At 44.5% G+C, this 26,815-nt stretch overlaps 1 protein-coding gene across 1 annotated transcript in view; it reads left to right on the top strand.

The window, feature by feature from the left end:
* Positions 1-26,815, top strand: part of AATF (apoptosis antagonizing transcription factor) — an 83,453-nt gene that overhangs the window by 3,695 nt on the left and 52,943 nt on the right. Inside the window, exons 2-4 of the mRNA XM_039508493.1 lie at positions 4,227-4,418; positions 5,777-6,229; positions 7,512-7,649. Of these exons, the coding sequence (XP_039364427.1) occupies positions 4,227-4,418; positions 5,777-6,229; positions 7,512-7,649 (783 nt within the window). The remainder of the gene's footprint in view (positions 1-4,226; positions 4,419-5,776; positions 6,230-7,511; positions 7,650-26,815) is intronic.

Genomic DNA, 26,815 nt, shown 5'->3' with positions numbered 1-26,815 from the left:
CTTTGGACTTCACACATTCATCCCATCACACCAGTGCAGAGTGCCTCCAATGGACAGAATAACGAAATAAATAAAATCATCAAACCAATGACAGTGAACTCTTCTTCAGGGCTTGTCTGCATTACACAATTTTATTGTGTTCAGGCTTGATTATGAAGAATTGAGTGAGCTGTGACAATACTGACCGGAATTTGCCCTGGTTTAAACTGACTGGGCAGTCATGGTGGTCAGCATTGGTGTCAGCTAACTCGACTCTACACAACTGTGTATGAACATAAGCTAGACAAGATCTCATTAACCAGACGTGGTTGACGTGTTACGTTTTCTTGATGTTAAAGAATTTCTTGGCTTTGAGCCTTTTTGTGTGTGTGTCTAGTAGAAGCTCTCAGATGCACATGGGTTGGGAACCACAGCTGTGACCCATGGAGTCTGACAGAGGAGTCTGCAGCTGACTTATTTATCTAGTCTCTCCTCTCAAGCACCTACCACAATCTTACCCTCTTCTTGTGAGTGCAGGGTGATGACAGAGGTGATCAGCTGCAGGTTTTGTTGATTATGAACTCAATAAGCAATTTCTGTTTCATCTGTGAAGGAAACTAGGAGTACAAGCAAGTATGATGGCTGAGTATGTATGGCTTAGCGGATAGAGCGCTGGCCTGGGAGTTGGGAGACATGCTACCACCGACTGTATGACCTGTGAGCAAATCATTTACCTCTCATTCCCCTCCCACCCCTCTTCTGTCTTGTCTCTTTAGACTGCAGGCTGCTCAGTCAGGGTGGAGACTCTTGCTATGTATCTGTACAGCACCTAGCACCGCGGGAACCCCCATCTTAGTTGGGGCTTCTAAATGCTACTGTAACAGAAATAGTTAATCGTCAGGATTCTTAAATGTGACTTAGGAGCCAGATGGCTGCACCTGGTCACTTGACAAGGTGGCCCTTGTTTTTGCACAAATGTCTGACTTGCTTTATATAGTCAATACATAATGCCTGCTTTAAAGATAGCGACCAGCAAGTTATGTAACCTGTTGCGTTGCATATACTTTGTGCTGGTTGCCATTGTGAGCAATATGTGGGTGCAATTCATTTAATTGCAGAGTTACCCTGCACTGTGTCTTGAGGTGTTTGAGGCCTAGCATTAATTTCTATGCAATTCCTTTGTCTACATTAGAGACCTCACAGCAACACAGCTGATCTCCCGTGTAGCAGCTCTATGCCAACGGGAAGGAGCTGTCCCAGCCACATAATTAAACCACCCCCAGCAGGCGGTGGTAGCTGTGTCGGCGGGAGAAGCTCTCCTGTTGACATAGCGCTGTGCACACTATTACTTATGCCGGCAAAATTTATGTTGCTCAGGGGGGTGGTTTTTTCACACCCCTGCGTGACACAATTTTTGCCCACCTCAGTGGTAGTATAGACAGGACCTAACCGAGAAGCTTGCAGAACTTACTTTCCTTATGTTTTCTATAGAACAATGACTTTCCAACCAAGCGGGTTATGGGATGCTCCTGATTTCCCTTTCACCATTTTGCAGTTCAGTGCTTGCTTGAGAATAAGACATTTTATCCCCTGTGAGGTTTTTTTTTCTCCCCTTAAGTAAATAGTTTACATAAATGGGGCATTAACATTCTCAAACACACATTAAAAAAGCACTTAGCGATGTTCAGCCAATCAGATCACTCAATTGGCTGAACAATCCTAACCCTATAATTTTGCATAGAGGGTGCCTTGCGCATGAATGAAAATGAAGAGAAGAGAACCTGTTATAACGATCCACGTTTGCTGGAATAAACCATTTCCCTGTATCTGAAGAACAGGGAAGCAGGAAAGACAACAGGCATTGTAATAAAGTTGTTTTCTATATTTAGACAATTACAGCATTTAGTTATTTAAGTGTCTTATAAATTTATCAAGAGCCCAGAGGCCATCCGAGTTACGGGTTGTTGTCTTTTCATTTGCCAGTGCAGAATGAAACCACTCCAGCTTTGCTGAATCTTTTGCCAGGTGGTCAGACTTCTCAGGAGGACTCTATTATTCATGGACCCCCCCCCCCCCCAAAGTGGGCCTGAGCAGACACATTCTGTGCGGTGCCTCATATGGTCTCTCTAATATGGGCAGGGGGGTGAATATAGGCCAGTGTTCGTGTAGCAAAATGAACTTGATATAATTATTTTGGTGTTGGATAGTGAACATATGGAGAGCCTCTTGGAGTCACAGGATACTTTGCTCTAGTTAAAAGTGCTGCACTTTGCTGGCCTAAAGAACCAAACCTAAATTGCTTGGGAGAAACCTGGAGGCACATTTGGAGTTAGTCAATTTATAAAACTTTCAGCCATGTTCTTCCCAAGATTTTGATGGTGCTGGAAGGGGGAATGGGGCTTTAAGCCATAGAAAAGTCTCAGTGATTTCCTTTCTGAAATATAGATGCCTTTGGAACATTCCTTTATGTCTACTGAATTTTAAGTAAGAGAAACACGTTTACGTAACTGATTATAGACAGTGCCCTAGTGATGATGCCCTGCCCTGCCAGGCAAGAAACCCAAATCTGAGACTTCCCCTCTTCCTCCTTAAAGGGGCTTTGGTGTTTCCACAGCGCTCCTTCTCCACATTGTAGGGGAAGCAGAGTGTGTCCTTGTTTAACAGACAGAGAAGGAGCATGCGCTCAGTAAAACTGAAGATAAGGTCTTGCATGTGGCAGTGTAGCCCTACAGCTGAGCTTTGAAGCCTCTTTCCCTTAGTGTTGGGGGAAATGGATTTGTCAGGGGGTATCAGGACTGCCTTCTCTACTGTCACCGTTATGAATCCAAGCTAGGTTGGTAGTGACTGAAAGTTGTTCCCATGTGATGGCTGTTGAGTGGTCTAAGTGAAGAGCCCAGTTCGTTCTCGCTCTGCTTCCTAATTGGGAAGGAGGCCATATCTGCTTCCATTTCTACTCCTTGTTGATGTCTGTAGTGAGGGGACAACTCACCGGTGCAGCACCTCCTGCTGGTCATCCTGGGAATTAGCTCTTTTCCAGCCTCAGAGCACCCTCTGCTGGCCAGTGTCTTGCCTGCCTCAAGCCCCGTGTCCCTCCCAGACCCCAGTGCCCCTTTCCTCGGGGTTCTGCCTCCCAGCAGTACCCCCACTTTTTGGGTCTCCCCAACCAGGAAAACCTCCAACCCTCTACAGCTCCTCTACCACCTCCCCGCCCCAGTATCTGCACAGGCCTTTATCAAGACCTCAACCTGGGGAGTTGCCAGGTTGGAGCTCCCCTTGTCCTTCCCCAGCACTGCTCTGCTCCAGGTACCTTATTCCCAGGCAGCCAGGTCCTTCTCCCTCCACAGCTAGAGAGAGACTGACCCACCTCCTCCCTGAGCTCTTATAACAGGGCCAGGTGTGGCCTGATTGGGGCATGGCCCCAGTTTTGGCTGCTTCCCCAATCAGCCCAGCCGTCCTCCACCAGAGAGGGGTAACTGCCCTGCTACAATGACCCAATGAGGGGAGGGATAGCTCAGTGGTTTGAGCATTGGCCTGCTAAACTCAGGGTTGTGAGTTCAGTCCTTGAGGGGGCCACTTATGGATCTGAGGCAAAATCAGTACTTGGTCCTGCTAGTGAAGGTAGGGGGATGGACTCAATGACCTTTCAAGGTCCATTCTAGGAGATAGGATATCTACAGTGACCCAAACTGTTGTAAGCTGGTCTGAATATACCGCCCCACTCTCCCCTGTTGGGTGGAATCAGACCTCCGTTCAGGGTATGTAACTTCTTGGCCTTTAGAAGCTGGCCTCCAGAGGATGTAAGCAGGTGTGTGTTAATATGCTCTTACCAAAACTGGATGAATCCAACCAGGTTTTTCTGAAGCACCTAAAGCTTGGCCTTGGTCCATCAAGAGGTTTACGGCCCTTTTGGTGAACCTAGGAGAAGCCCATCCAGAGGTGGCAAGAGCCAGATAGGTATTGATGAGTTTTGATTCAAAAAATGAAGCTTGTGGGCTCTGTGTGCCCAAGTGACCCCCCTGAACAGCTCAGTTCTATACAGCTCCTAATATGATTGGTCCTTTAGCTCATGTGTTAGAGGCCAGCGTATGTGGAATGCAAGGTCCCTAGTTCTAGTCCCCTGAATCCAAGGGGGATATAGATATTTACTTTCTGGCAGTCCTAGATAGAATCTCTCTCCTGCCTCGCAAGCCTGAGTTCTGCTCTTAGTTTGAAACCCTGCACTGTTAAACTCCCTCTCCTCTTCACAGCCACTGCTGCCAGGGTGATCGACAAGTTCGATGAGGGCGGAACCGAAGATGACATCTTTGCCGTCGGCAATATACGGAAACGAGCCTCCGCCTCCCTCTTAGAAGCTGATAAGAGATACAGCGGGAGAGCTGTATCTCGCCAGGCCTTGCAGAAAGAACGATGGGGAGAGTCTCTGCCCGGAGCAGCATTTGGTGAGAAATTCAGTTTCTTTCCCTGCCTTTCCGTCCCACCGCCGGCGACCCTAAATTGCCACAACTACAGGCAGTAAGTGGAATGCTCATCCAGTGGAGCTCTTCACCATGACAGGACTCCCAGCTCAGCAGTGTTTAAGTCTCACTGACTTCATGTGCTTAAAGTTAAGCTTGGCTTCTTAAGTACTGTGCTGAGTCGTAGCCTTATTCATTAGCTCCTGGGAAAGGGAAGTCTCCAGGACTATAACTGCTCCCTGCAGATGAAGGAAGGGGAGTGACTAAATCTCAGGTACAAAAAGTTCAGCCAGGTTAAATTACCTGGCAAGGAAAGTGACCTGAACTCCGTGTGGAATGGGAGAACTATCTGCCATCTTTAAATTGTCAGCTCTTGGGAATTGTAGCTGCTTAGTGCTTATGTACAATTTCTCATTATAAAGACACGTGTACCAAAGCATGAGCACCTTGTTTGCTTAACATTGCTTCATTTTTAAATGGGAAAGGCTGTCAGCTAATCAATGGATGTGATCATCGTTGTTGCAGTGACTGTTACTACAGAAAAGCTTGAACTAAGGTTTCAGTTTGCAGATGTATCCTCATAAGCCTAAGGAAGGAGCAAAATTGTGCCTAGAATTATCTCTAGTGGACGACAGATCTAAACCAGGCCAGACCACCAACTGAATGCTGAGAATTAAGGGTACGATTTAGTCATGGGTATTTTTAGTAAAAGTCATCGACAGGTCACGGGCAATAACCAAAAAGTCACAGCCAATGACCTGTCTGTGACTTTCACTAAAAATACTCGTGACTAAATCTTACCTGCTGGGGCGGGGTGTGTGATCCAGCAGATGCTGCTGTTCCTGGGGGTGGGGGGCGGCCTGGGGCCCTGCTGCCGCCGCTGCTCCTGGGGAGAGAAGGGGGGGCAGCCCGTGGCCCCGCCGCTGCTGCTCCGGGCGGGAGGTGGCCCATGGCCCTGCCACCCCCACTGCTGCTCTGGGCCAGGGACCCACCACCCCTGCTGCTCTGGGCGGGAGCAGCCTGTGGCACCGTTGCTGCTCCCAGACTTCTGCTCTGCTGCAGTGCCTGGGACCAGTTGCCCGGGACTGGTTGCCTGGGCCGCTGGTGCAGTGGCCAGTGCGGCTGGTCCCAGGACCGCCCCAGCCGATTGGGCAGCCCTGGGGTCAGCCGCATCAGCCACTGCAGCTGTGGAGGTCACAGAGGTCCCGGAAAGTCATGAAATCCGTGACTTCCGTGACCTTCATGAAAGATTCACAGCCTTACTGATAATGGATATTGCAGAGTTGCAGCCAGAGTTTGTGATTAAATAACTTTGTTTAAATATCTCCTTTTCTAATTATCAGTTGAAGAAACATCGTCTGAGAGAGACCTAGACAGTGGAGATCTGGAGGAAGAATTGGATGAGGACATTCTAGATGCTACAGCTGATCAGGACGATGAGCACAGCAGCACTAAGGATGACCAGGAGAGTGACTTGGGAAGTGACCAAGAGGAGGGGAGAGAAACATCTGCCCAGCTCCAAACACCAAAGTTCAGTTTCCAGAACATCCGTGACTTTGAGAAATTTACGGAAGGGATGGATGATGTGGGGAGCAGTGAAGAGGAGGATGAGGAAGAAGAAGATGAGGAAGAGGAGGATGAAGAAGAAGGGAGCAATGAAGAAGAATCTGGAGATGCAAGTGAGGCGGACGTGGCAGATGCCAAAGAGAGCGAGGATGACGGGGGGGTGGTGACCTTCTCTAAAGAAAAAGTGTCTGAAGAAGTAGAAAAAGGAAAAGCCGTGAAAAACCAAATAGGTTTGTACATGGAATTTGCTTTGTATTTTGATGAGCCCTATGCCTTGTCCGTGCTAGAGAAATGAACTGTGCTAAGAACTCTTCTAACCCATTTGCACGTTGCAGCACGCACTGGAGTCGTTTTAGGAGCGTACAGCAAGTGTTCTACCAGCTGTGCGCCATAGACTTTGGCCTTGACTGTGCTGCAGAATTAAACTCATACTTTGCCAGCAGTTGGTTTAGCTGAACCGGGGTTGAGCATGGTTATGGTACCATTGTAAACAAGGATTTATTGCACTGCGTGTGTTGCTCAGGGTCTCAGACACTAGTCTGCGTTTTGATGTGCTTTAGTACAGGGGTTCTCAACCTTTTTCTTTCTGAGGCCCCTCCCACACGCTATAAAAATTCCATGGCCCGTCTGTGCCACAAAAGCTGCTTTTCTGCATACATAAGCCAGGGCCAGTGTTAGGGGGTAGCAAGCAGGGCAGTTGTTCAGGCTTCAGCTTCAGCCCCAGGCTTTGGCTTTCTGCCCTGGGCCCCCGCAAATCTAATGTTGGCCCTGCTTGGCGAACCCCCTGAAACCTGCTTGTGGCCCCCTGAGAACCACGGCTGTAGTAATCCATCCCAGCGTGTTGGCTGGAGAGGAGGTGCCTGTTTTCTGTGCCCTTGTGAGCTCCATCCTTTGGAGTGAAAGAATTTGGGTTTAATGGAGATCTCATGATGGATTACAATGGAAACTAAACATCCTCTTCACTTCCTTTTTTTCCTAAAGTTGATGTATGTCTCTGCTAACCCAGAAGCTTCTAGGTTGGTGATGACAACCCATCAGTGCAGGTGTTAACCAGGACATGCTGATTGTCTGCTCCCACCTTGTGGGGATTCTGTAGTTAATCTCCTGCCCCCCATCACTGGTCCCATCTTCCCTGCAGTCCAGATTTTGCTCTGCGGGGCATGATATACTGTGTGGCAGCTGCACTGGTGCTGCATGCCATTCCTTGCTGTCCGGCATTTGTCATGTCAAATGATGGAGCTGTGTGCACCTTGGCTTTGGCAGTTCTACGATTTGAATTTCTCTGGTGAATTTAACAGAAGCCTTGAGAAGCTGTCTAGTTGTCCCATTCAGTAGTGAGTCTCCATTTGCAAAGTGTCGTTGCAATAGGAAAGTGCTGCTGGGGAAGAAGAGCAAAGAGAAGCGGCTGATGCTTTCTGAGTCAGAATCTTTGGGAGGCAGGCTCACGGGAAAGGGAGTGAATAAATGCTTTGGAATATGGAATCCATTTTTTGTTTCCTCTGTGTTTTAAAGCACTGTGGGACCAGCTGTTAGAAGGGAGAATCAAACTGCAGAAAGCGCTCCTGACGGCCAACCAGCTTCCACAGCCAGATACGTTCCCGGCGTTTAAAAAGGAAGGTGGGCAAGAATTTGCCAGCGCACTCAAGAACAGTAAGTAGTTTTAAGTCTGCCTGCTTTGGTGTCAGAGATACAGACGCTGCTGGCAGGGAGACCCAGGTTCTGTACTCCGTTGTGGGCTGGGAATGTCTGTGGAGCCAATGTCTTCAGCCTCTGAGTCAGGGATTTGTGCCTTGTGATAGCAACCCTTGTGGTTAATTAGGGATCAGGTTTGACCAGCTCAGGTGACGGTCCCGTCCAAGTGTACTTTGGCTGAATGGAAGGCATTGACGTGCGAGGGGCAGGACCTTGGAGACGCAGTCACCTGGCGTGTAAATCGTATATTTTATTATTCTCTGTTTGTATGGTGGTAGCCCCTAGGAGCCTTGGTTACGGACCAGGTCCCCGTTGTGATTCGTGCTGCACAAGCACAGAACAAAGGCAGTCCCTGCCCCAAAGAGCTCCCAGTCTAAGTAAATCTGTGCCCTTACCCGTATGTATTGGGCCATGTTTGGCTCTGGTGCTGGCTACTTTTCTTGTCTTAGCACCACAATGCCTCAGCTGACCTTGTGACCACACTGACTTCAGGGGCATTCCCGCCAGAGTTCAAGGTGGTCCTTCAGGCTGAAGGAATTTCTTTTTTGTTGAACATGAGAAGGGATTGGTATCAGTTCAGAGTATTGCGGGTCTGCTGCATTCTATGTGATCCGTCCTCAGCATAGGATACCTAGAGAAATGGGTTGATTCCTCTTTCTGTTTTGAGTCCCTAGGCAGCATTGCAGCATGTGACACAAACTCCATGCTGTGAGGCAAAGGGTCACCGAACCATGAGACTCTCTATACTCTGGTGTAATGCTCCCCACAGGATAAGATCTCAAAGAGAAAGTCTGTGTTGCTAGGTGCCTGCTGTCCAACTGGACAGTGAGTGTCCATTCAGTTAGGAGACTGATTCATCTATTTAATCAAAAACCCCCCCCCCCCCCCCCCAACAACACAACAGTGATACTGTTAATGATATCGGTCAGGTCAGGCCTACAGTGGGTTCTCTAAGAGATGGCAAATATAATGCACAAAATGCACCTACTAAACACTATGCACTCAGAACTCATTTCCATTGACTTCCGTGGGCTTTGGATCAGGCTGTTGTTACCTAATAGTAAATGAAATCAAAGATCATCAAACCTGTTCAATACAAGAGAGGAAAGTGGGTTTCTGCAGGAGTATTTTTATGTCCTAGTGGTCAAAAATGTTGGCAAAAATAATGAACTGCATACACAGTAGGATGTTCTTCTGCAACTTTAAATGAGGAAGATGTGTGCACCAAGTCATTTAAAAACTCACGAGAAGGTTGTTTCTTTAGCTCAAAATTCTTTCTTCCTACCACCCTGATTCTGGATGTTTTCCAGCGTCTTGACCCTTACAGTTCATCAAAGAAAACACCCCATTATCAAGCAGTACCTTTATATCTCCAGTTCTGCAGCTCCAAGCCAGCCCTTTGGTATTGGTCCTGTGTCCAGTCTAATCTTGAAAGGTGCCTATTTTCATGTTCAGTTTAATGTGCGGCTGTAATGATGTCAGAACCCTGTGAGGTTTTGGCTTAAAGTGGCAGAATCCTTGTAAGACTGGTTCATGAGCTTTTGGCATCATCAAATCTCAACCTAAATCCTGACCCTGAGTCAGCCTTTGACTGAACTTAATAGCCCATCTTAAACCTAATCCGGATCTGAACACACCAACTCCTCATCACATCTCTACTTATAGCAGGTGAGGCACTTTATATTTCCAAGTTAGCTCTGCTGCTTTAAATGAAGTGATTAAAGGGGGGGGGGGGGAGAGGGAGAGGGAGGGAAGGGAAGGGAAGGCAAACTCCCAATAATACTAAGCTGACCTTTTAGTGAAATACATGTTATTAATGTATTTAATGAGATGCATTACAAACTGCAGCAAGCACCATGTTTCATTACAGGTCTAAAATGCAATATCATTAAAGACCTTTAACAGAAACAAAGGTTGACATTTTGATATTTCCCATAAGCAAAATACATCCAAGCACATGGAATAATAAAGTATAAATACAGTATAGGGGAGATGTTAATTGTTTAGTTGTCCGGGAATGTTAAAAGAAAATCCACTGTTTAATAACTGCTTTGTGATGTCTCCCTCCTCTCTCACTCCCTTTTCATAATCTGACCAGGTGGGGTTGGGGTACTATAGATTTACATTCCCGATGTCTTACATCTACTTTTGTGCCGTATTTAATGTGTGAAAACACCAAGAAAAGAGAGGACTTGGGTGTTGCCAGGGACTAATGGGATGATATTAGCAAAGGGAAAATGTAGATTGAATCTCAAGAAATGCTTTGTAACAGGGGCACTGTTGGGGCTAAAATCTTAATAAGATTCCAAGAGGGCTTGGGCGCCAATATGGTGAACAAGGTAATGCTAACAAACTGTGGAAGTGATAGAAAATCTTACGCCTCGTGGCTAAAGACAATCTCTAACTACTAGAATGAGACCCCGATCTGGCTACTGCGGGGTTTTGTGCACCTTCCTCTGAAGCACCTGCTGCTGGTTGCTGTTGGGGACAGGACTGAAATAGTTCCTAGCTTTATTGGGTTGTGGAATAATCTTTTATGGGAAGTACGAGAAACTCCGTCACATGGGCCTCTGAAAGATAGCCTGAGAATATATTGTGGGGAACAGTTCTGTACTGCTTCTAAGGGGATGGATTAGATAATCTTGTAGATCTTTTTCATCTCTAGGTCTGTGAGTCTATCAAATAGGTAAAACCTGGTGCATTGTCAAGGGATCCAGTATTTGGTATTTTTGCTCGGTAAAGCATCTGCGGCCGAGGTCATGTTTATCCGTTAACCTCTTCAGGGCAGGGAACTTGATCTATTTAGTAAAGCACTGTATGAATTTATGGTGCCATGTAATTGATTTTTAACAATATTGAGTTCAAGAACTTTCTCATTAAATCATCTCTTGTTTAGTGTTTTCTAATATTGTTCTTTTAAAGGACAAAGTTTAAATTTCATTTTTCTTAATGTAGTTTGCAACGAACATAGGATATTTTACAATGCAAACGTTCCATTTTTTTAAATGAGGTGCACAGTGTTGGCCTGTGTCTTGCTGATGTCACGACTGTGCAAAAGTGCTTTTGCCAATTTTTGATTTAGGAAGTGTAGAATATGGGGCAAACTCGCTTTGGATGTAGCCTACATCTTCGAACTTGCCACAGCGGCAAAGTTGGTACTAAATAATATTAGTGGCTTTTCATCTTGGTTGATTTCTAAGCAGTTGACATACATAGTTCACTGACACACAGGCTGTATGCAGCGATCACTCTTGTAATGTCAGTTTAATATCTGATATGTCCATTGTCATCAGCCTATATCCTACCCTTTTATGGGGATGGATGCTGTGGTGCAATGGTCTTTTTCGTCTCTAACTACTACAGTATAATCCCTGTGGACTAGCATGGTTTGAGAAGTTACTTAATTATTATGTCTTTTGTGAGGTTGGTCCAATGTGTCGTACTTCTAAAATGTAAGTGTCTCGTGCTTCAAATTCTTGTTCACTAGAAGGGGTTGGCTTTTGAAGCTCTAGAGAGTGAAAGCCAATGGCTTTGCAGAGTTACCAGGCCACCTAAGCCCACATTAGCTGTAATATCCATACGCAGCAGGTACGTATATTTTTTGTTTGCAAGATGGCTTTTGACTTGTGGTTGTTGCTACAAGGTTCTCTGGTAAGAATTGTGGCTTCCGCTTTAATGATTGGGTGAGTCTTTGAATCCTGTGACGATCTGTTGTGTTAAACAGAAAAGAGCCATCGCCCCATCACTTTGCTGCATTGGGCATTGTGAGACTGAATTGGAGCTCTCATTCTGTACATCTGATTCGCGACTCGTCAGTAAAGCCAGAGCTTTATCGTGTGGACAACCTCTGAACCGTATTCCATTCTTGCTTATGGAGCTTTTGTGCTTGTGGTAATTTGGATGTGACCTTTCAAGCCAGGTGAAATTCAAAAGGCATTGCCCACTGTAATTATAAAAAACTGCCTCTTGAGTTGATGCAGAATGGGCCTAATTTCATTTATGATGGCCAGCTTATTTTAGTATAAATCAGGGTCTAATAAAAGTCCCAATTACGAGCTAATCAAGGGGTTTAATGTTGGAATAGAAGCAAAAATGGCTTCTACGTGAATAAGCCTTTTAGTCTCTTTTTAAATTGGTCTAGTGGGCTGGGTATAAGGCTGAGGAGTTCTGAATTCTCACCCCAACTCTGCCGCTGATTTATGATGTAGCCGTGGGTAGGTCACTTACCGTCTCCCTGTTTCCCCAACCAGAAGACTCTATAAAGATTTTTACATAAGGGCATTTTGAGGATTAAAGTAGTTAATGGCCATTTGCAGGTGGGAAAGAGCTTTGTAAATACTAGGTATTAATATTATTGCATTCTGTCATCCTGCGGGACACTCCAGTCTTAAAAGAGAAGATTTTGGATGCAGAAAATGGCAACAAGATGATAAAGTCAAAACAACACTGTTTTGGATTGGATTATATTCTGTTTAGGAATGGATGAGCCATACACATGCTTCTTTCCAAATTAGTGAAATAAATCCATTGTTATATTTGTTTTTTTAAAGTCAGATACATGTGGCCTTTTTTGTAAAAGGAAAAATAAATGGTTTGGTGCTTCAAGTAGCTTGAAGCGATTGGGTACAAAAATATCAAACTCAATTTAATATCCTACCCAATTGGACGCTCGGTGGAGCTTTCTTCTCCCAACGGCACAACGAGCCATTGAAAGTGAATGGGAGTTGAGTGTCTAACTTTGTTTTTTTTGGTGCCTGTAGAAAAATCTGTCCCTTAAAAGATTAATTAAAATATTATGTGATAGCTTTTCCTGAGTGTGTCCATTGCTTGTAGTATTCCATGCCTCCTTTCTGCCCAGAGAAAGAATGAACGTTTTGGATGGATAAATTATCTTTCTACATTCACCAGTATGACACATCCCTCTCGAGACAACTTTCTCTCCATTATGGCTGAATGTGATGGTACAATTTTATTAGGGATTTGGGGTAATAGTATTAAAGAGCCTATGGTAAAGTTTGAGCTGTAAGATTTGTTTGTGGTGTTAAAGCCAAATCCAAGGCAAAAATAACAGCGTTATGTGCAGCTTCCAAATTAGGACTGAAAGTGGAGAGGTTTTTAAACTCTTTTTTTTGGTAAGCAATCTAACAGGGCTTGGACATTCTCAGATGCCTGAGATCTCAGGTTCTGGTGGATGATTTACTGCAAAATTGCTTATAAATTGAAGTAGAAAATGTTTTGCAGACCTGGCAGCTTTCAAGCTTCACACCCATTTGTCACCCAGCATTTCCCTTTGTGTATAGAACAAGAATTAATTAGGCTGCACTGCAGGAAAAGTTTATGGCCATAATTTATATAGGATGAATTTCTGTTTAAAGAGACAGCCTTGCTTTGTTTGCACTGTCTTACTTTTTATTTCATTTTTAAAAAAATCCTTAATTATGCTCCAGGTTTTTTCCCTTCTTTTTTACGTATAAATTGGGGACAAGATCATGGTAATGGAGCTCATGTTTATTCCTGCTTCACTTCCATCGAGAAAGTCTTAGTGGTCTTTTAATGCTACCGCAATTACAGTGGTTGCTCTGTGAATATAGTGCAAATGCTTAATGTTTAATGTTCTCTACACAGAAACTCCCACAGCTAAAATTTCTAAGGTACTGTTGCCTGGAGTGGTCTGTTTCCACAAGATAGATTTATATTCTCTTGAACCATATCTTCTAGTCTAGTCCAGGACATGAAATGCTGCCTGTGTTTAGGGTCTTGCACGTTCAATTAATGTTTTTTATAATCAATGCAAGTCAGAACTTGCAGTCTGCTCCTGATTTGCACATTAAAGAGACCCATTAATTAAAAATTCCAATCCCTGGCAAGTTCCTGCAGGATCCCTGCATTATTTACATAGAAAAGGAGTGCAGGGTGCAAGTTTCTGTGCTATGTCTCCACATAGATTTCACACTTGCAGTTAAGGATCTTACGTATTTTGTTTTCTTTTTCTTTTTTGGGAAGAGTTAGTTCTCATTGACAGTTCCACAAGAATGCGTAATTCCCAGAAGGGCAAGGAATAGTCAAAGTAAGATGGTGACGGCAGTATTCAGGGGTCAGAAATTAAACAGTTCCAGTAACTGGGACTTCTTATGTTAAATCTTGATTCAGTGCTAGAAAAGTACAGCTAGTGTGAGGGTCCGATGAGGGCTTCAAGACATGATCTCTCTTAATCCACAAGGACTAGAATCCAATGCTCTCTATGCCCTTGGATAACTGTGCCTTTCAGCATTGTTTTATAGCCCTGATAGGTTGCAATATCTCACTGTTCCAATTAACATCCTGCTTTCCCTTAACCCTCTCCCACTTCAGTGTGAACCTGATATATATAGTTTAAAAATGGATGATATTTCAAAAACCGATAGAGCTAGAAACCAATACTTTATGCTGTTGGAAAAGAGCTGGGAATCCCAGCTTTTAAACAGCACAAATTAATCTCATAACTAGTAGTTGGAGGGGTCTGGAGCTAAGAGAGTGGTTAAAAATCAAAGCTGGGTTATTTCGAAAAGCAAGCTGTTAATGGAAATTACAAGACTTTTAAATAATGGATATCTATGTTTTCATCTTAACTTTTTAAGACTTGTCAATAATTCCATAAAACCTATATAAAAGTAATAATTTTTGTTCCTGTCCTGTGGTTCCACCTGTCAATAGATTATGAAGAGCCACTGGAATTCCATGTTGCTTCTTTCAGCATCATAAGCTCAAGAGAAGAATCAGTGGACCAGTGAAAGGAAATGGAGAAAATATCAGACTTGGGCAAGAGGCAAAAACAAAGTCCAGTATTTTCTCCACTGAAGTCTAATATTTTCTTCGTTTTAGCTTCCTTGGTGCTCTTGACGATGGGGGACTAAGGCCAAGTCTACTCTGTAGACTTATATCAATATTACTGCCGCTCCGGGATGTGAAAAATCCACTAAAAATACTAACTTAACCCCTGGTGTAGACAGTGCTATGTCCCCAATGTAGCTACCACCTCTTGTGGAGATGGATTAATTACACTGATGGGAGAAGCTCTTCTGTCAGCGTAGTAGCGTCTTCGCTAAAGACTGCTGCACCGATGCAACACTGTATGTGAAGACAAGCCCTTAGACTTCGCTAAGTGAGGGAACCATGGTTGGGGCGACAAAGACTAAGTATTGTTTATGTTTTATGGAGAAGGTTGGCAAAGTTTCATATTCAGTAACAAAATAAAACCCTGAACATTTTTATCATGCTTTCAGGTCCATTATCTCATACCTACCCAGGATGTAAGTATTTGAGTGGAGCAACACAGATGTTTTCAGGACAGTAAGCTTTGCCACACAGTGGTCCTCAACCTTTCCAGACTATGGTACCCCTTTCAGAAGGCTAATTTGTCTTGCGAACCCCAAGTTTTACCTCAGTTTAAAAACTACTTGCTTACAAAATCAGACAAAAATACAGAAGTGTCACAGCACACTCTTGCTGAAAAATTGCTTCCTTTCTAATTTTTACCAGATAATTATAAAATAAATTGCAACCCCCCAGGTTGAGAAACACTGATATAGTATCTAGAGCAGTATAAACAAATCATTGTCTGTATGAAATTTTAATTTGTGCTGACTTTGCTAGTGCTTTTCATGTAGCCTGTTGTAAAATTAGGCAAATATCTAGATGAGCTGATGGAGACCTGGAAGGTCTCTGTGTACCCCCAGGGGTATGTATACTCCTTGTTGAGAACCACTGGTCTTTGATCAGAGGGAAAGAGAGAGACTCTTCTCTTCCGTAGGCACAAGATGAAGACTGTATTTTAAAGTCTGCTGGAAAAGTGTGTTCCCCTCTGCTCCCCCATCTCACAATAGAGTGCATAATGTACTTCAGCATCAATTTGGGCACTGTAAAATCACACCGATTTTATTTTCCTTATATCTGAGGTGTTGATCTAAAATTCTACATCCCATGATATTCCTAGCAGCTCTGAGATAAAGGGAAATTGCCCTGATATGCCGTGTCAAGTGTGTGTGTGTCTGAGGAAAGCGTGTTAACAAAAGGAAAGCCTTGCTAGCATTTTCATAATGCCCTCTCAGAATGGTCTCTTGGGAAGGAGTGTTGATGGTTCTCATGGGAACTCATTGATGCAAGGAGCTGAGTTCACACTGAAGTCACTGGGAGTTGGAAGGGCACCCAGCACTTGGCAGGATTGGGCGGATGAGCAGCGCTGCAAGCCAAGCGTTCCCTAAACTAATAGTAACCACCATCTCTGTGTGCCTATAGCAGAGAACAAAGAAGGCTTCCATATCTGACGTCCTGCCTTTGGCAATGGCCAATATATCTGATGCTGAAGAACAGCTCCTTTTTCACTCTCCCAAACTAATGCTCCTTGCTAACTGTGCAGTACTATGGAGGGTGAATTCCTTCCTAGCCCCTGCCGTTATGCAGCTTAAACCCTGAAGCATGAGATTGCGTTTGACGTCAGGAGACTAGTTCTTGGAGCCGACTGTCCTTGTTCAGTGAATGTCATCGTAGAAGAGTGCAGAGGACTCACTCACATGCATGCCCCATCCAAGGCCAGGTCTACAGTATAGAGCTGTGGCCAGGATGGCTAGGCTCGGCAGAGGCCCCTAGAGGAGGTGCAAGGTAAACCAACCGATGGAGTTTTGTAGGCATAGTTACACTACCTCCCTGACTGTTAGGTAAATCAATAGACGTGCTCTTCTGTCAGCATAGTTGTATCTACGCTGAAGCTTTTGTCAGCATAGCTTTGTCAGGGAGGGGGTGGGATTTTTTCACCCCACACTCATAGCTGACATAGCTATGTTGGCAAAACTCTGCAGTGCAGACCAGGCCTTAGCCCTCAGAATAGGACTTAAATAGTGCAATATACCTTGTGCTAGCCCTCCGCCGGGGGATGGATTTTGCCTGAAGATGGGGAGAGAGTGTGAGCTGCAGATAAACTATGTGGGAAGGGAACCTCTGTTCTCGGAAGCTTATTGTCACCCCTTCTTTAAATCCAAAGTCAGTGGTTACAGGTTAACCTAATTTTCACATTGATTAGTTAATCTCCTTAAGGTGTTACATGTCTTAGGTACAGCAGCCAATGGTTGCAATTTCATTACATTTTATTGAAAAGTAGAGCTAAAAAGGTGTGTGTTAAAACTTCTCAGGGCTTGCCAGGAACTGCCCAAGCCTGGGTCTGTGGTGCGCTCTGTGATATGCAAAGAGGTATTGGCCTTCCTTCCCGAAAAGTGCTTTGCAGTCTGATCGCTTTGCCCAGCATGGAAATGCAGCCATCTCTGGGGTGGAAATGTAGCTGCTTTTAGTGTGGAGTTGGGAAATGAAGGATAACTCTCTCACTTGAGGCTACAGCAGAGTTTACGTTAATTTCCTGAATTGGGATCTGGCTATTTTAGAGGGGTTAACCACTCTTGTGAGGAATGACTATAGGATCTTAAACTCACGGCTTCTGACCTACATCTGTTCTGCAGCACAGCACATCCAATGACACAGTGCCCCCTCGGCACATGCTGGGGAACAGCATTTGTTTTACCTGGGTTTTCATTGGATGTCACCTCTTTGGGTACTGACTTTGTTAAACTGGTGCCTGTCAAGATCGCAGCCTGAGGTGGTATGATTGTGATCTTCTGCACTTATATTCTTGAATACTTACTTCATCTCTTTTTGGAAAAGGAAGACATCTTTCGATGCGTCACCATTATTATGCATCAAATGATGCAGGAGGGCAGGTCATCCCAGTTACGAATGAGACGTGATCTCCAGAATACCAAACCAGTTTCATCTTCTCCCACTAGGCTTTTCTCAGTGGAGTTATTTTTGAATATACTGTGCATGGACTGAGCATGTAATCTCAAAGGAAGACGGTTTTATTAAATCATCTGGCTGATAGATCAGTCCCCAATAACCACATGTGTACTCCTAGGCAAATTGGACCTAAACTCTGTGACCGAGCCCCCCATCACCCCTAATTTCTTCAGCATTCTGGTGTAGCAAACTGAAAATTCTGCTGCAGATTTTAAAACCGAAGGGTGTAGGGAATTAAATGAACCATACAGCCAGCTTACATGTAAATGATTCTTAATGTTCTCTTCATGAGTCCAGACCACTGGAAGACCCACTTTAAAGGAGGGTGCATGCAGTCTGTCAGGAAGTGTGGAGGACGTGGGATGGTAATTTATTCCCAAACTCAGAGCCTGACTCGGCAATGCTCAGATCCATTTTAACACCCATTATTTTCAGTGAAAGTTGAGGGTGCTCAGCACCTTTCAGGATTGGGCCTGGGATGGAGAGGATATTGCCTGGGCAGTTTGTTCTCATTTCACTTTTAGTATCTTTTAAGGGATATTTTTGTTCTGTTTCTTATTGGTGTTCCTTTGAATATTTATCTTTTTTTTTTTTAAATTCCCAGTGTAAATATTTTTTTGACGGAGCCCCTGAGAACACACATTTCTCCATTCCTGCAGAGAACAGCCCTTTTGTGAACATACATTCATGTTTCAGGAAACCACCTCAGCTGTTCCATCCGTAACGGCTAGATGAATCGAGTACCAAACCGTTTACTAGGCATGAGTCATTCTGGATGAGACCCAGGTCCCATCTGCTTTGTTTAGTTTTTAGAGATGCCATGTTACTTTCTGCTCCAGTTTCCTTGGCAAAATATTTATCCTCCTCTCCTGATGTGGAGCATGATATGTGTGGCTGATGGATACACCTTCTGCCCCAGAGCTCTCCATATTTTGTGGCGTTGTATGTATCTAGTTAGTGAAGAGCTTTTGAATGAAGTGTGCCATATTCATGTGGACTGGGATTAATCAAAGGAACTCCCAGTAATTCCAGCCACACTGTTTTATCATCTCTAACCATGGCTAACTTTTAAAACTGAAATTGGATAATTATCCACCCTTCTTTGTAGTTGCGTCTGAGGAGCTTAATGATTTATACAGAGATAGGTCAGTACCATTATCCCCACTTTCCAGAAATGGAGGAAACTGAGGCATAGACCGGTTAAGTGATTTGCCCCAGGTTACTGATGTCTCAGTGTCAGAGAGGATCACATTTCTGCCCCAAAGTTCTTAATGGGAGCCGTGCATGTGCCCGTAAGGGCAGATCTGGATTCCAGTCTTGAGGTCCAATCATTTTGGTCTGGCTAAGCCAGTGACAAGAAGATAGCTCAGCTGGCATAGCTCAGCTGGAAACCCTTGCAAATAACAAAGCTTTGCACTCACCAAATCGTGTAATGTTGTATTTTGTTTAAAGGGATGTGGGTAAGGTTGGTAGGCCCAAGATGTCACTTTCCATCCCTTTTTCTGATTACATATCCCATGTAACTCTCTTTGTGGACCTGAGCTGAAGTCGCTGAAGTCGATCAAAGTCTTTCCATTGGCTTCAATGGGCGCCAGATCAGACCAAAATTTGTGCAGGGTTTTTTTTTTTGCAAACCAGTGTCTTGATGGAGTGGTGTTGGTGAGACTTAAAATAAATAAGGCAGCCAGTTGTCCCGTGCTCATGGACAACCATTTGGCTTACCGGTGTGTATGTGAGATGCGGGGGCATGTGGTAAAAAGCATGTTCACAAATACAGATTTCACTTTCAAGCCAAGTCACCAAGTTGTAGTTAGGGAAAAGGCAGACCTCTTAAATTTTTGCAATATCTTCACCACCCTTATGATTTGAATTGAGGATACAGACATACGGCCTGGTCCTGCAGTGGGTGCCATGCAAGTACACAGTTCTGCTCACTCAAATCTTGTTGCAGGATCGGGGCCCTGGAAGTGTTTTGAGGCATAATTCATTGTTTGCAAAGTGTTTGGAGATGGTGTTAGAGAAGTGCGGCATGCAGTATTTATTTGGTATGGCGTTCAGGACTGTTAAAGAAAATCTTGCGGTGATGCATGGGAAGAGAAGGCTCCTAGCCTCTTTTGTTTAGTCTTATTTGACAGATTTTTGTCCTTAGATTTAAAACATGTATAGTCCCCTCCCCCAGCCTTATTAAAAGTTGAAATGGTCACGTTTTAAAGGTTTCCTTCATAACCGTATGCGCTGGAGAGAGCTGGGGGTTTGTTTATTTTTTTAAAAGAAATGTAGCTTAGGTTCTAGGGCACAAAATGGCAACTTTTTGTTTGCTCACATGCTGCAATTTGACCCCTGACATAAGCATCTGCCATGCTTTGCACACACAGAAAGGGTTTGCCTGCATTAGAATTATTCGAGTGAGTTGACTGCCAGTTAACTTGTTAGTTAACAAGCTTGTACGTACTAGTGTAGATGCTCCACACACCTTTGTTCCAATACACACTGGAGCAAAGGTTTGTGGAGTATCCAGACTAGAACGTGCAAATGTGTTAGCCAACTCCTGGTGGGCAGGGATAGCTCAGTGGTTTGAGCATTGGCCTGCTAAACCCAGGGATGTGAATTCAATCCTTGAGGGGCCACTTAGGGATCTGGGGCAAAATCAGTATTTGGTCCTGCTAGTGAAGGCAGGGGGCTGGACTTGATGACCCTTCAGTTCTATGAGATAGGTATGTCTCCATATATATAACACGTGAACTGGCATTCAGCTCACTGGAGATAAAAACTCACGTGTGGCAAACGCTTTGCTTGTCTTGATCAATGTCATTTGTTTTCTTGTGTTACACGGGAGGTCATACTATGATCTAATGGTCCTTCTGGCCTTAAAATCTATATAAATACTTTTCACAAATTCCTTCTATATGCCTGCTCCTACTACGTGTACTCAGATGAGTAGCAATGTTGGAGTCAATGGACTAAATTATTCCATTGAAGTGGATGGGACTCTTTACATGACTAGGGGCTGAAGCATTGGGTCCTTTGTACACAATGGGTGGAGTTCATCCCTCTGCAGAGAGCCAGCACAACACCGGTGCATCACTTGAATCCCACTTAAGCAGCAATTTTGGGTATGTCTGTGTTTCAGCTGGGAGGTGTGATTCCCATTGCGGGCAGAGAGACTGAAACTAGCTCTGTTTGAGTCTATGCTGGGAATCCCGTCTCCTACCTACATTGTAGACATATGCTTAGGACTAAAGGCATAGACCTTTTTTTGGCCCTCTGGCCGGGGGGTGACATGCACCAGCTGTCATTTACTAGAACTCATTTCTCCAGAGGGCAAACACTTACGGTGGCACCAAAAGTGTTTAACTTCGGTTATTTTCCAAAACGTTTCCGGCCTGGTTCTCAGATGTGCTGTGTAGTTACAATCCAGTTGAAATCCATGGAAGATGAATTATCAGCACCTTGAGCATCAGGCCATTCAGGCCTCTGCTTCCAAAAGGATTGGCGCTGACCCCTAGTTTATCCAAGGCTGAATGCGCTATGGGCCGCTTCTTACGCTTACCCCTGTAGTTTTTTTGTTGTTTTTTTTTGGAGCCAGTCTTCTAACAGGGTGTAATAAGTGTAAAGGTCGTGCAACGTTCCAAGATGGCCTCATGACGGTGGAAGTCTTCGCTACACCATATAGTGGTTGTTCCCCCTGCCGTTGGCCACACCGTGGGAATAACAGAAAAACTATTGCCCATATGGTCCATGTTAAGGAATGTGTAACCTGCAGAGTCCCCCCCCGGCTGGTAACATTGTTTTGCTGTGGGGAACATAGAATAAGCTCCAACAGTAATACTGACAGTCTTCAGAATTATGATACAGTGGAGCTCTCGCGTAATTCTTTGTTGAAGAAGTTAAAGGCCTAAAATGTTAAGGCTTATTGTTATTCTGAGTTGATAATCTCTGCCTTGCTTTAATAATTTTTCCTCATGCCTGGATAGCCCGCAAGTTGCACAATAATCACTCACACAGCTTTGTAATCAATGCCCAAAGTAATAGGATTCCGCTGGCCAACGGCAATTAATAAATTTGTGTCTTTTTTAAAACACTAGCAAGTCGGGCCTGAAATACGACTGACTGGCTTTCCTCATTTGCATATTTATTGCAGTGGAAAAATTCTTGCCGAATGATTGATGTTGAGCCTGCCTCTTGAATTCCAAACAGCACATTATTATGAAATGAAAAATGCCGGCCATACAGTTGATTAAAGTTGAAGACAGTGGAATCGGTGTTTTTTAAGATTGTGGGAGAATTAAAGGCATATTTTAATAGATGTTGACAAGAAGTGAACTAACAAAAGCAAAGCAAAGGATTTGCTTGAAAAGATTTAATCAAATGTGTTTCTTGGGGGATTAATTGCTGGGGATGACTAGTGCAAGTGGCTGGCTTGTGGATATGAATGAGAAGTATTGTTCTCAGGCCAATGTATTGAGTGTCATTTTGACCTATAGTTTAACTTCAGACCCAGAGTCATTAAAAACGAGCGAAAATACTCTCTTTCCTAATCAGAATGTTCAGATAAACTCGTATGTCTGATAAGATGTTTTGTTTAATAACTGAGTTTAATAAAAACTATGGTTTTGATTTTTTTATTTCTGTTTTTTTATTTCTATAATGGAAACAGTTTGTTAGGTGCTTTGCACAATCTGTGGAATGGTAAAATAGTGCATTTCTAAGCTTTTCCTCTCCTGATTTCAGGAGGTCAGCTTTTGCGAAAGATATCAACGTTTAAATGTGTGTGTTGATCAAACTTGTTTGTGTGTGCGTGCATGCTGAATGCACTGTGTGGGGGTATATGGAAAAAATTAAAAGGGTGTGTGAATGCAGTATTCTTACAATGCTAGATACGCAGATTTAACTGAGGAAAAAATTGTTAATCACGCAGCTAGATGTCGACTAATCATAGAAAATTTAAGTCCATCTCCTTCATATTTGGTATCGTGTGCACAATACTAGTTTTGCTTAATGTAATAATTTCCATATGCATGTACATACACTGTGTCTGTACACACTATATAAACAAAACACAACTGTTACATGCGTGCCCCATACTGTACATGCGCATATTATTATGTGTATTACAGTCATACCGTGGGTGCTCTCATGCTAGGATATGTACAAACACAGAGGGACACAGTCCTTGCCTCAAAGATCTTACAGTGTCAGTGGACAGATGGAGAAAGGGTGATGGTGAAACAGGTGCAGAGAGATGAAATGACGTGCCTACAGTCACACAGCAGCCTAGTGGCTGAGTCAGGTGCCCTGATTCCCAGTCGGGTGTTTTATCCATTGGACCATGTTGCCTCTCGAGGACTGTACATTATGTTTTTGTTTATGCAGATATGAAATTAATATTACCACCAGGATGCAACTGAGCGATTGTATCTCTGTAACCTTTGCTCTTCCATTGTGTCTCTACCATTTTATCCCCCTCACTGTATCATGTATGATGCAGTAACTCCTCACTTAACGTCCTCCCAGTTAACCTTGTTTCGCTATTAGGTCACGGACCTATTAGAGAACATACTCCTTTAAAGTCCTGCAATGTTCCCTTATAATGTTGTTTGGCTCCCCCCCTGCCGGGGTCCAGGTTGGGGCACGGGGGCCCGCCCCTCTCCGCATGGCGGGCGTTCCAGCCGGGGACAGAGTTGGGGTGCGGGGGCTCCGCCTGCCCAGGGCTCCTGCTGGGGAGCGGGGTGGGAGTGCAGGGACTGCCTGCCCGGGGCCCCCACCCTACTACCTGGCAGGAGCACCAGGCAGGTGGAGCGGGGCAAGCCCCCGATCCCACTACGCCCCTGCCTCAACCAAGTTTCACAATCATCATTGGTGAGTACAACATTAAATTGTTTGTTTAAAATTATTTAGAACTCAGACTTTATATAATGTCTTTTGTGCAGCAAAAATACTTTCCCTTGAACCTAACTCACCCTATTTACATTAATTCTTATGGGGAAATTGGATTCTCTTAACACTGTTTCGCTTGAAGTTGCATTTTTCAAGAACATAACTAGGCCGTTAAGTGAGGGGTTACAGTATAAGGCTCTAGTGAGGCCTGTGAAGAACTCTGCATGGGCAGATAGATCCCTGAGCATCAGTGGGGCTCTGTGTGGGTGAAGAAGTCTTGGCAGGATCCAGCCTTGGACTGAGACTTGGTGGACCAGGATCATGCTGTTTCCACCTCTTGGGCTCTTCAAAGTAGTATATGATATAAAATCCAAACGTGTGTGTGTGCGTGCGCGTGTGTGAAATCTCAACTACAGTAATTGCTACTGTTCACACTGTAACATGTCTCATGCTTATTTCAGTGTAGTAATGGGCAAGATAGCCATTGATGTAGAAAATAATCCTCTATTTTTATCTCGTGTTCTTCTCTTTGATTGCTGTCCCTCCCCGCAACCCACCACCCTACCTGTTACTAGTCTCTGTGGTGGGATCTCATCTTCATAGACAGGAGATTCATGTATTCATCTTTTCCATAGGGTGTTTATCACCATGGTAACTGGGTGCCCATGAACATTAATGAACTTACTCTTGTGAGGTAGGGAATTACCATTATCTCCATGTCACAGATGGGGAAACTGAGGCACAGGATGTCTGTGGTGTAGCTTGGAACAGAGCGCAGATCTCCTCCCACTCAGTCTCTGTGCCTTAACCACAATACACCTCTACCTTGATATAACACTGTCCTCGGGAGCCAAAAAATCTTACCACATTATAGGTGAAACTGCGTTATATTGAACTTGCTTTGATCCACTGGAGCACGCAGCCCCGCCCCCCCGGAGCGCTGCTTTACCGCGTTATATCCGAATTCGTGTTATATCGGGTCGCGTTATATCAGGTTAGAGGTGTACCATGATCCTCTTCCCTTCCAGACTCGTTTCCACTCCTTGGCTTGGTTGGGGGGAGGAGTGTTGCCTTTGCAGTGTGACCCCGCAGCTGCCACGCAGAACTGAGGGCATCTGTTACCCTAGACGTTTCAGACTTTTTGTTTTCCAGTGGCACCTCTGGGCTTTCCTTAGTATACTTGCACTGGGAGTTTTGCTATTGACCTTCATGGGAGCCAGGATTTCATCCTAGGATCTCCATATCCCACATCATAAGAACCGGGAGGAAACATGCTGTTGTTACCCCACAAGAAGCACTGAAATAATGTGTGAGGGGAGTTAGGTGTCTGGGTGCTTTTAAAAAACCCAACTAGGCGTCTCCTTGGATCTTTCAGCACCTAAATACCTTTGAAAATCTGGCCCTCCGGCACTTGCTTAACTTTAAGCATGTGCTTAGTCCCATTGACTTCAATGGTCTTGCAGAGAGCCCTCTCCTTGCTGCTACACAAATTGCTGCCAGTGTTCTCTGCCACTGCTGGGGGCAAAGGGAGGTCCCACCTAGTGCTGGGGAAAGGTGAACGGGTCATTTTTCTAGGTAGAGACCTCTCTTGCAGTAGAGAGGCTGGGCTTACAATGACATAAGTGTGAAGAAGCCCTCATCCTGCATACGACACCAATTCAGCTCTACTTGGGTGTCAATCTCTACTCCAGCTGAGCCGCTGTCTGCGTTCTGACCTTAAACTGGGCTGGCCAAAGTATGGCTGGTTGGCCCTGGTTATCCTTCATGCAGGAACCAGCGCCACTGATTCACACAAGGGGGTAGGACCAGCAACAGAGCCAGTGTGCCTGTAAGCGCTGGCATTGACAAAATTGATTTTTTTTTTTTTTTGTGGTTTGAGAGCAGTAGGACAGATTTCATCTCTGGTGGGTCTCCTGACACTTTGATACATGGCAGTGCTATCCCTGAATGGAGCTTAAATACTCCAGGGCTACTTTCTGACTCGGTAAAGGGATGTATAAAATGAGAACATATGAGAGAGTATTAACAGAAAGGCACAGTTTGATTTACTGATATTGGCTCCCAGCTTTCTTGCTGGATTGATATGCTGTCTTCTGGATCTGCAACAACTTTTTCACTCCTGGACACACAATAAAGGGGCTCACGCGGACTCTTAAAAGTGACTCTTATGAGTTGGCCTCTTGCTAGGGACAGTCTCAGGATTCCCATTTAAGCTGGATGGTAGGTTCAAAACACGTTTCACTTGTTCGCATGGCAGCCGTAAACGTTTCCTCTCACCTCGCCTCCCATTCAACATCATCTTTTTCTTTTTTTTTAAATGGCACTTTTAGACCAGGAGTAAGTGGTACAGGGAGCAAAGGGTTGGGAGAAGTGGCTGTGTACTGTTCTCCCAGGTCTTACTGCATCCCCAGCTTTATTTTGGCATTTTTGTACACTGCGCGTATGGAGCAGAAAGCTACATGCCTCCGTTTTCAAATGGGGCAGTGATTTTGAGTTCCCATATTGGGGCACCTTAAAGACACGTCTTCTTTCAGCCAGTGTTGAGCATCTGCCCTCCAGCAATCAGTTTCCTTAATTTGTGCACCCAAAATCACTTAAAATTTAGACTGTTAATTTGAGGACTTTTCACAAATGTCTTGAGGTCCAGTATAAAGGCAGTAATTCTATAGCCCCATAGGGATGCATAGCACTTGGCGGGTAATTAAAAGGCACCGTACTGGCCCCAGGGAGATTACAATGTGAGTTAAATAAAAAATGCAACAAAAGAGCACGTGGAAATGGGGTGGGGAAGCAGAGGGTCCAACAGGAGTAGCGAGCTGCTCTGTAAAGTGCCTTCAGAATAGCTTTGTATGAAGGGACTTCAGGTTACACTCTGAACGCTGTCTCTGTTCACTGAGTGTTGGGGTGTAAGGGGGGTACGGCTGGAGAAGGAAACGGGGAGCCAAGCAAAAGCGTAGACAGCTGTAGTCATCTGAACACAACAGATGCAGGGCAAAACAAACACAGGGCATGGTTAATGCTGACAGAGAGCTGGGCAGCGAGTCCAAGAAGCAAACTGCTTAGTTTAGAAATGCAAACCCAAGTAAATTCAAACCTGAGTAAGTGGCAGAAGCTTTATTGTGAGCCTCGCCCAGGTTTTATCGCTGCTCAAAGTGCATTTGCGGGTGCCTACCTGTCTTAAAGAGCGCTAGATACTGACCATTAGCAAAGATTTGCTGGTCCCGGGAACCCTCCCCGGTGCACGGTCAGGTCCATGAGGGCTAATTGTGATCCGTTCTCCATGCCCGCTGGTACATTGCAAGGGCACTCTCGTTTGCACCAAAGGGAAATTCGTGTAGGGGTAGAAACGAAAGATTTTTAAATCTGTAAGCTGCTTTAACGTGCTGGTATGCTTAAGAAGAACTGTGTGTGCTTGTGCCGCCTCTCTG

Source organism: Mauremys reevesii, linkage group 20, assembly GCF_016161935.1.
Source record: "Mauremys reevesii isolate NIE-2019 linkage group 20, ASM1616193v1, whole genome shotgun sequence".
Lineage (NCBI taxonomy): Eukaryota > Metazoa > Chordata > Testudines > Geoemydidae > Mauremys > Mauremys reevesii.
Note: the sequence above shows the minus strand (reverse complement) of the source record. Positions and strands in the feature narration are given on the sequence as shown.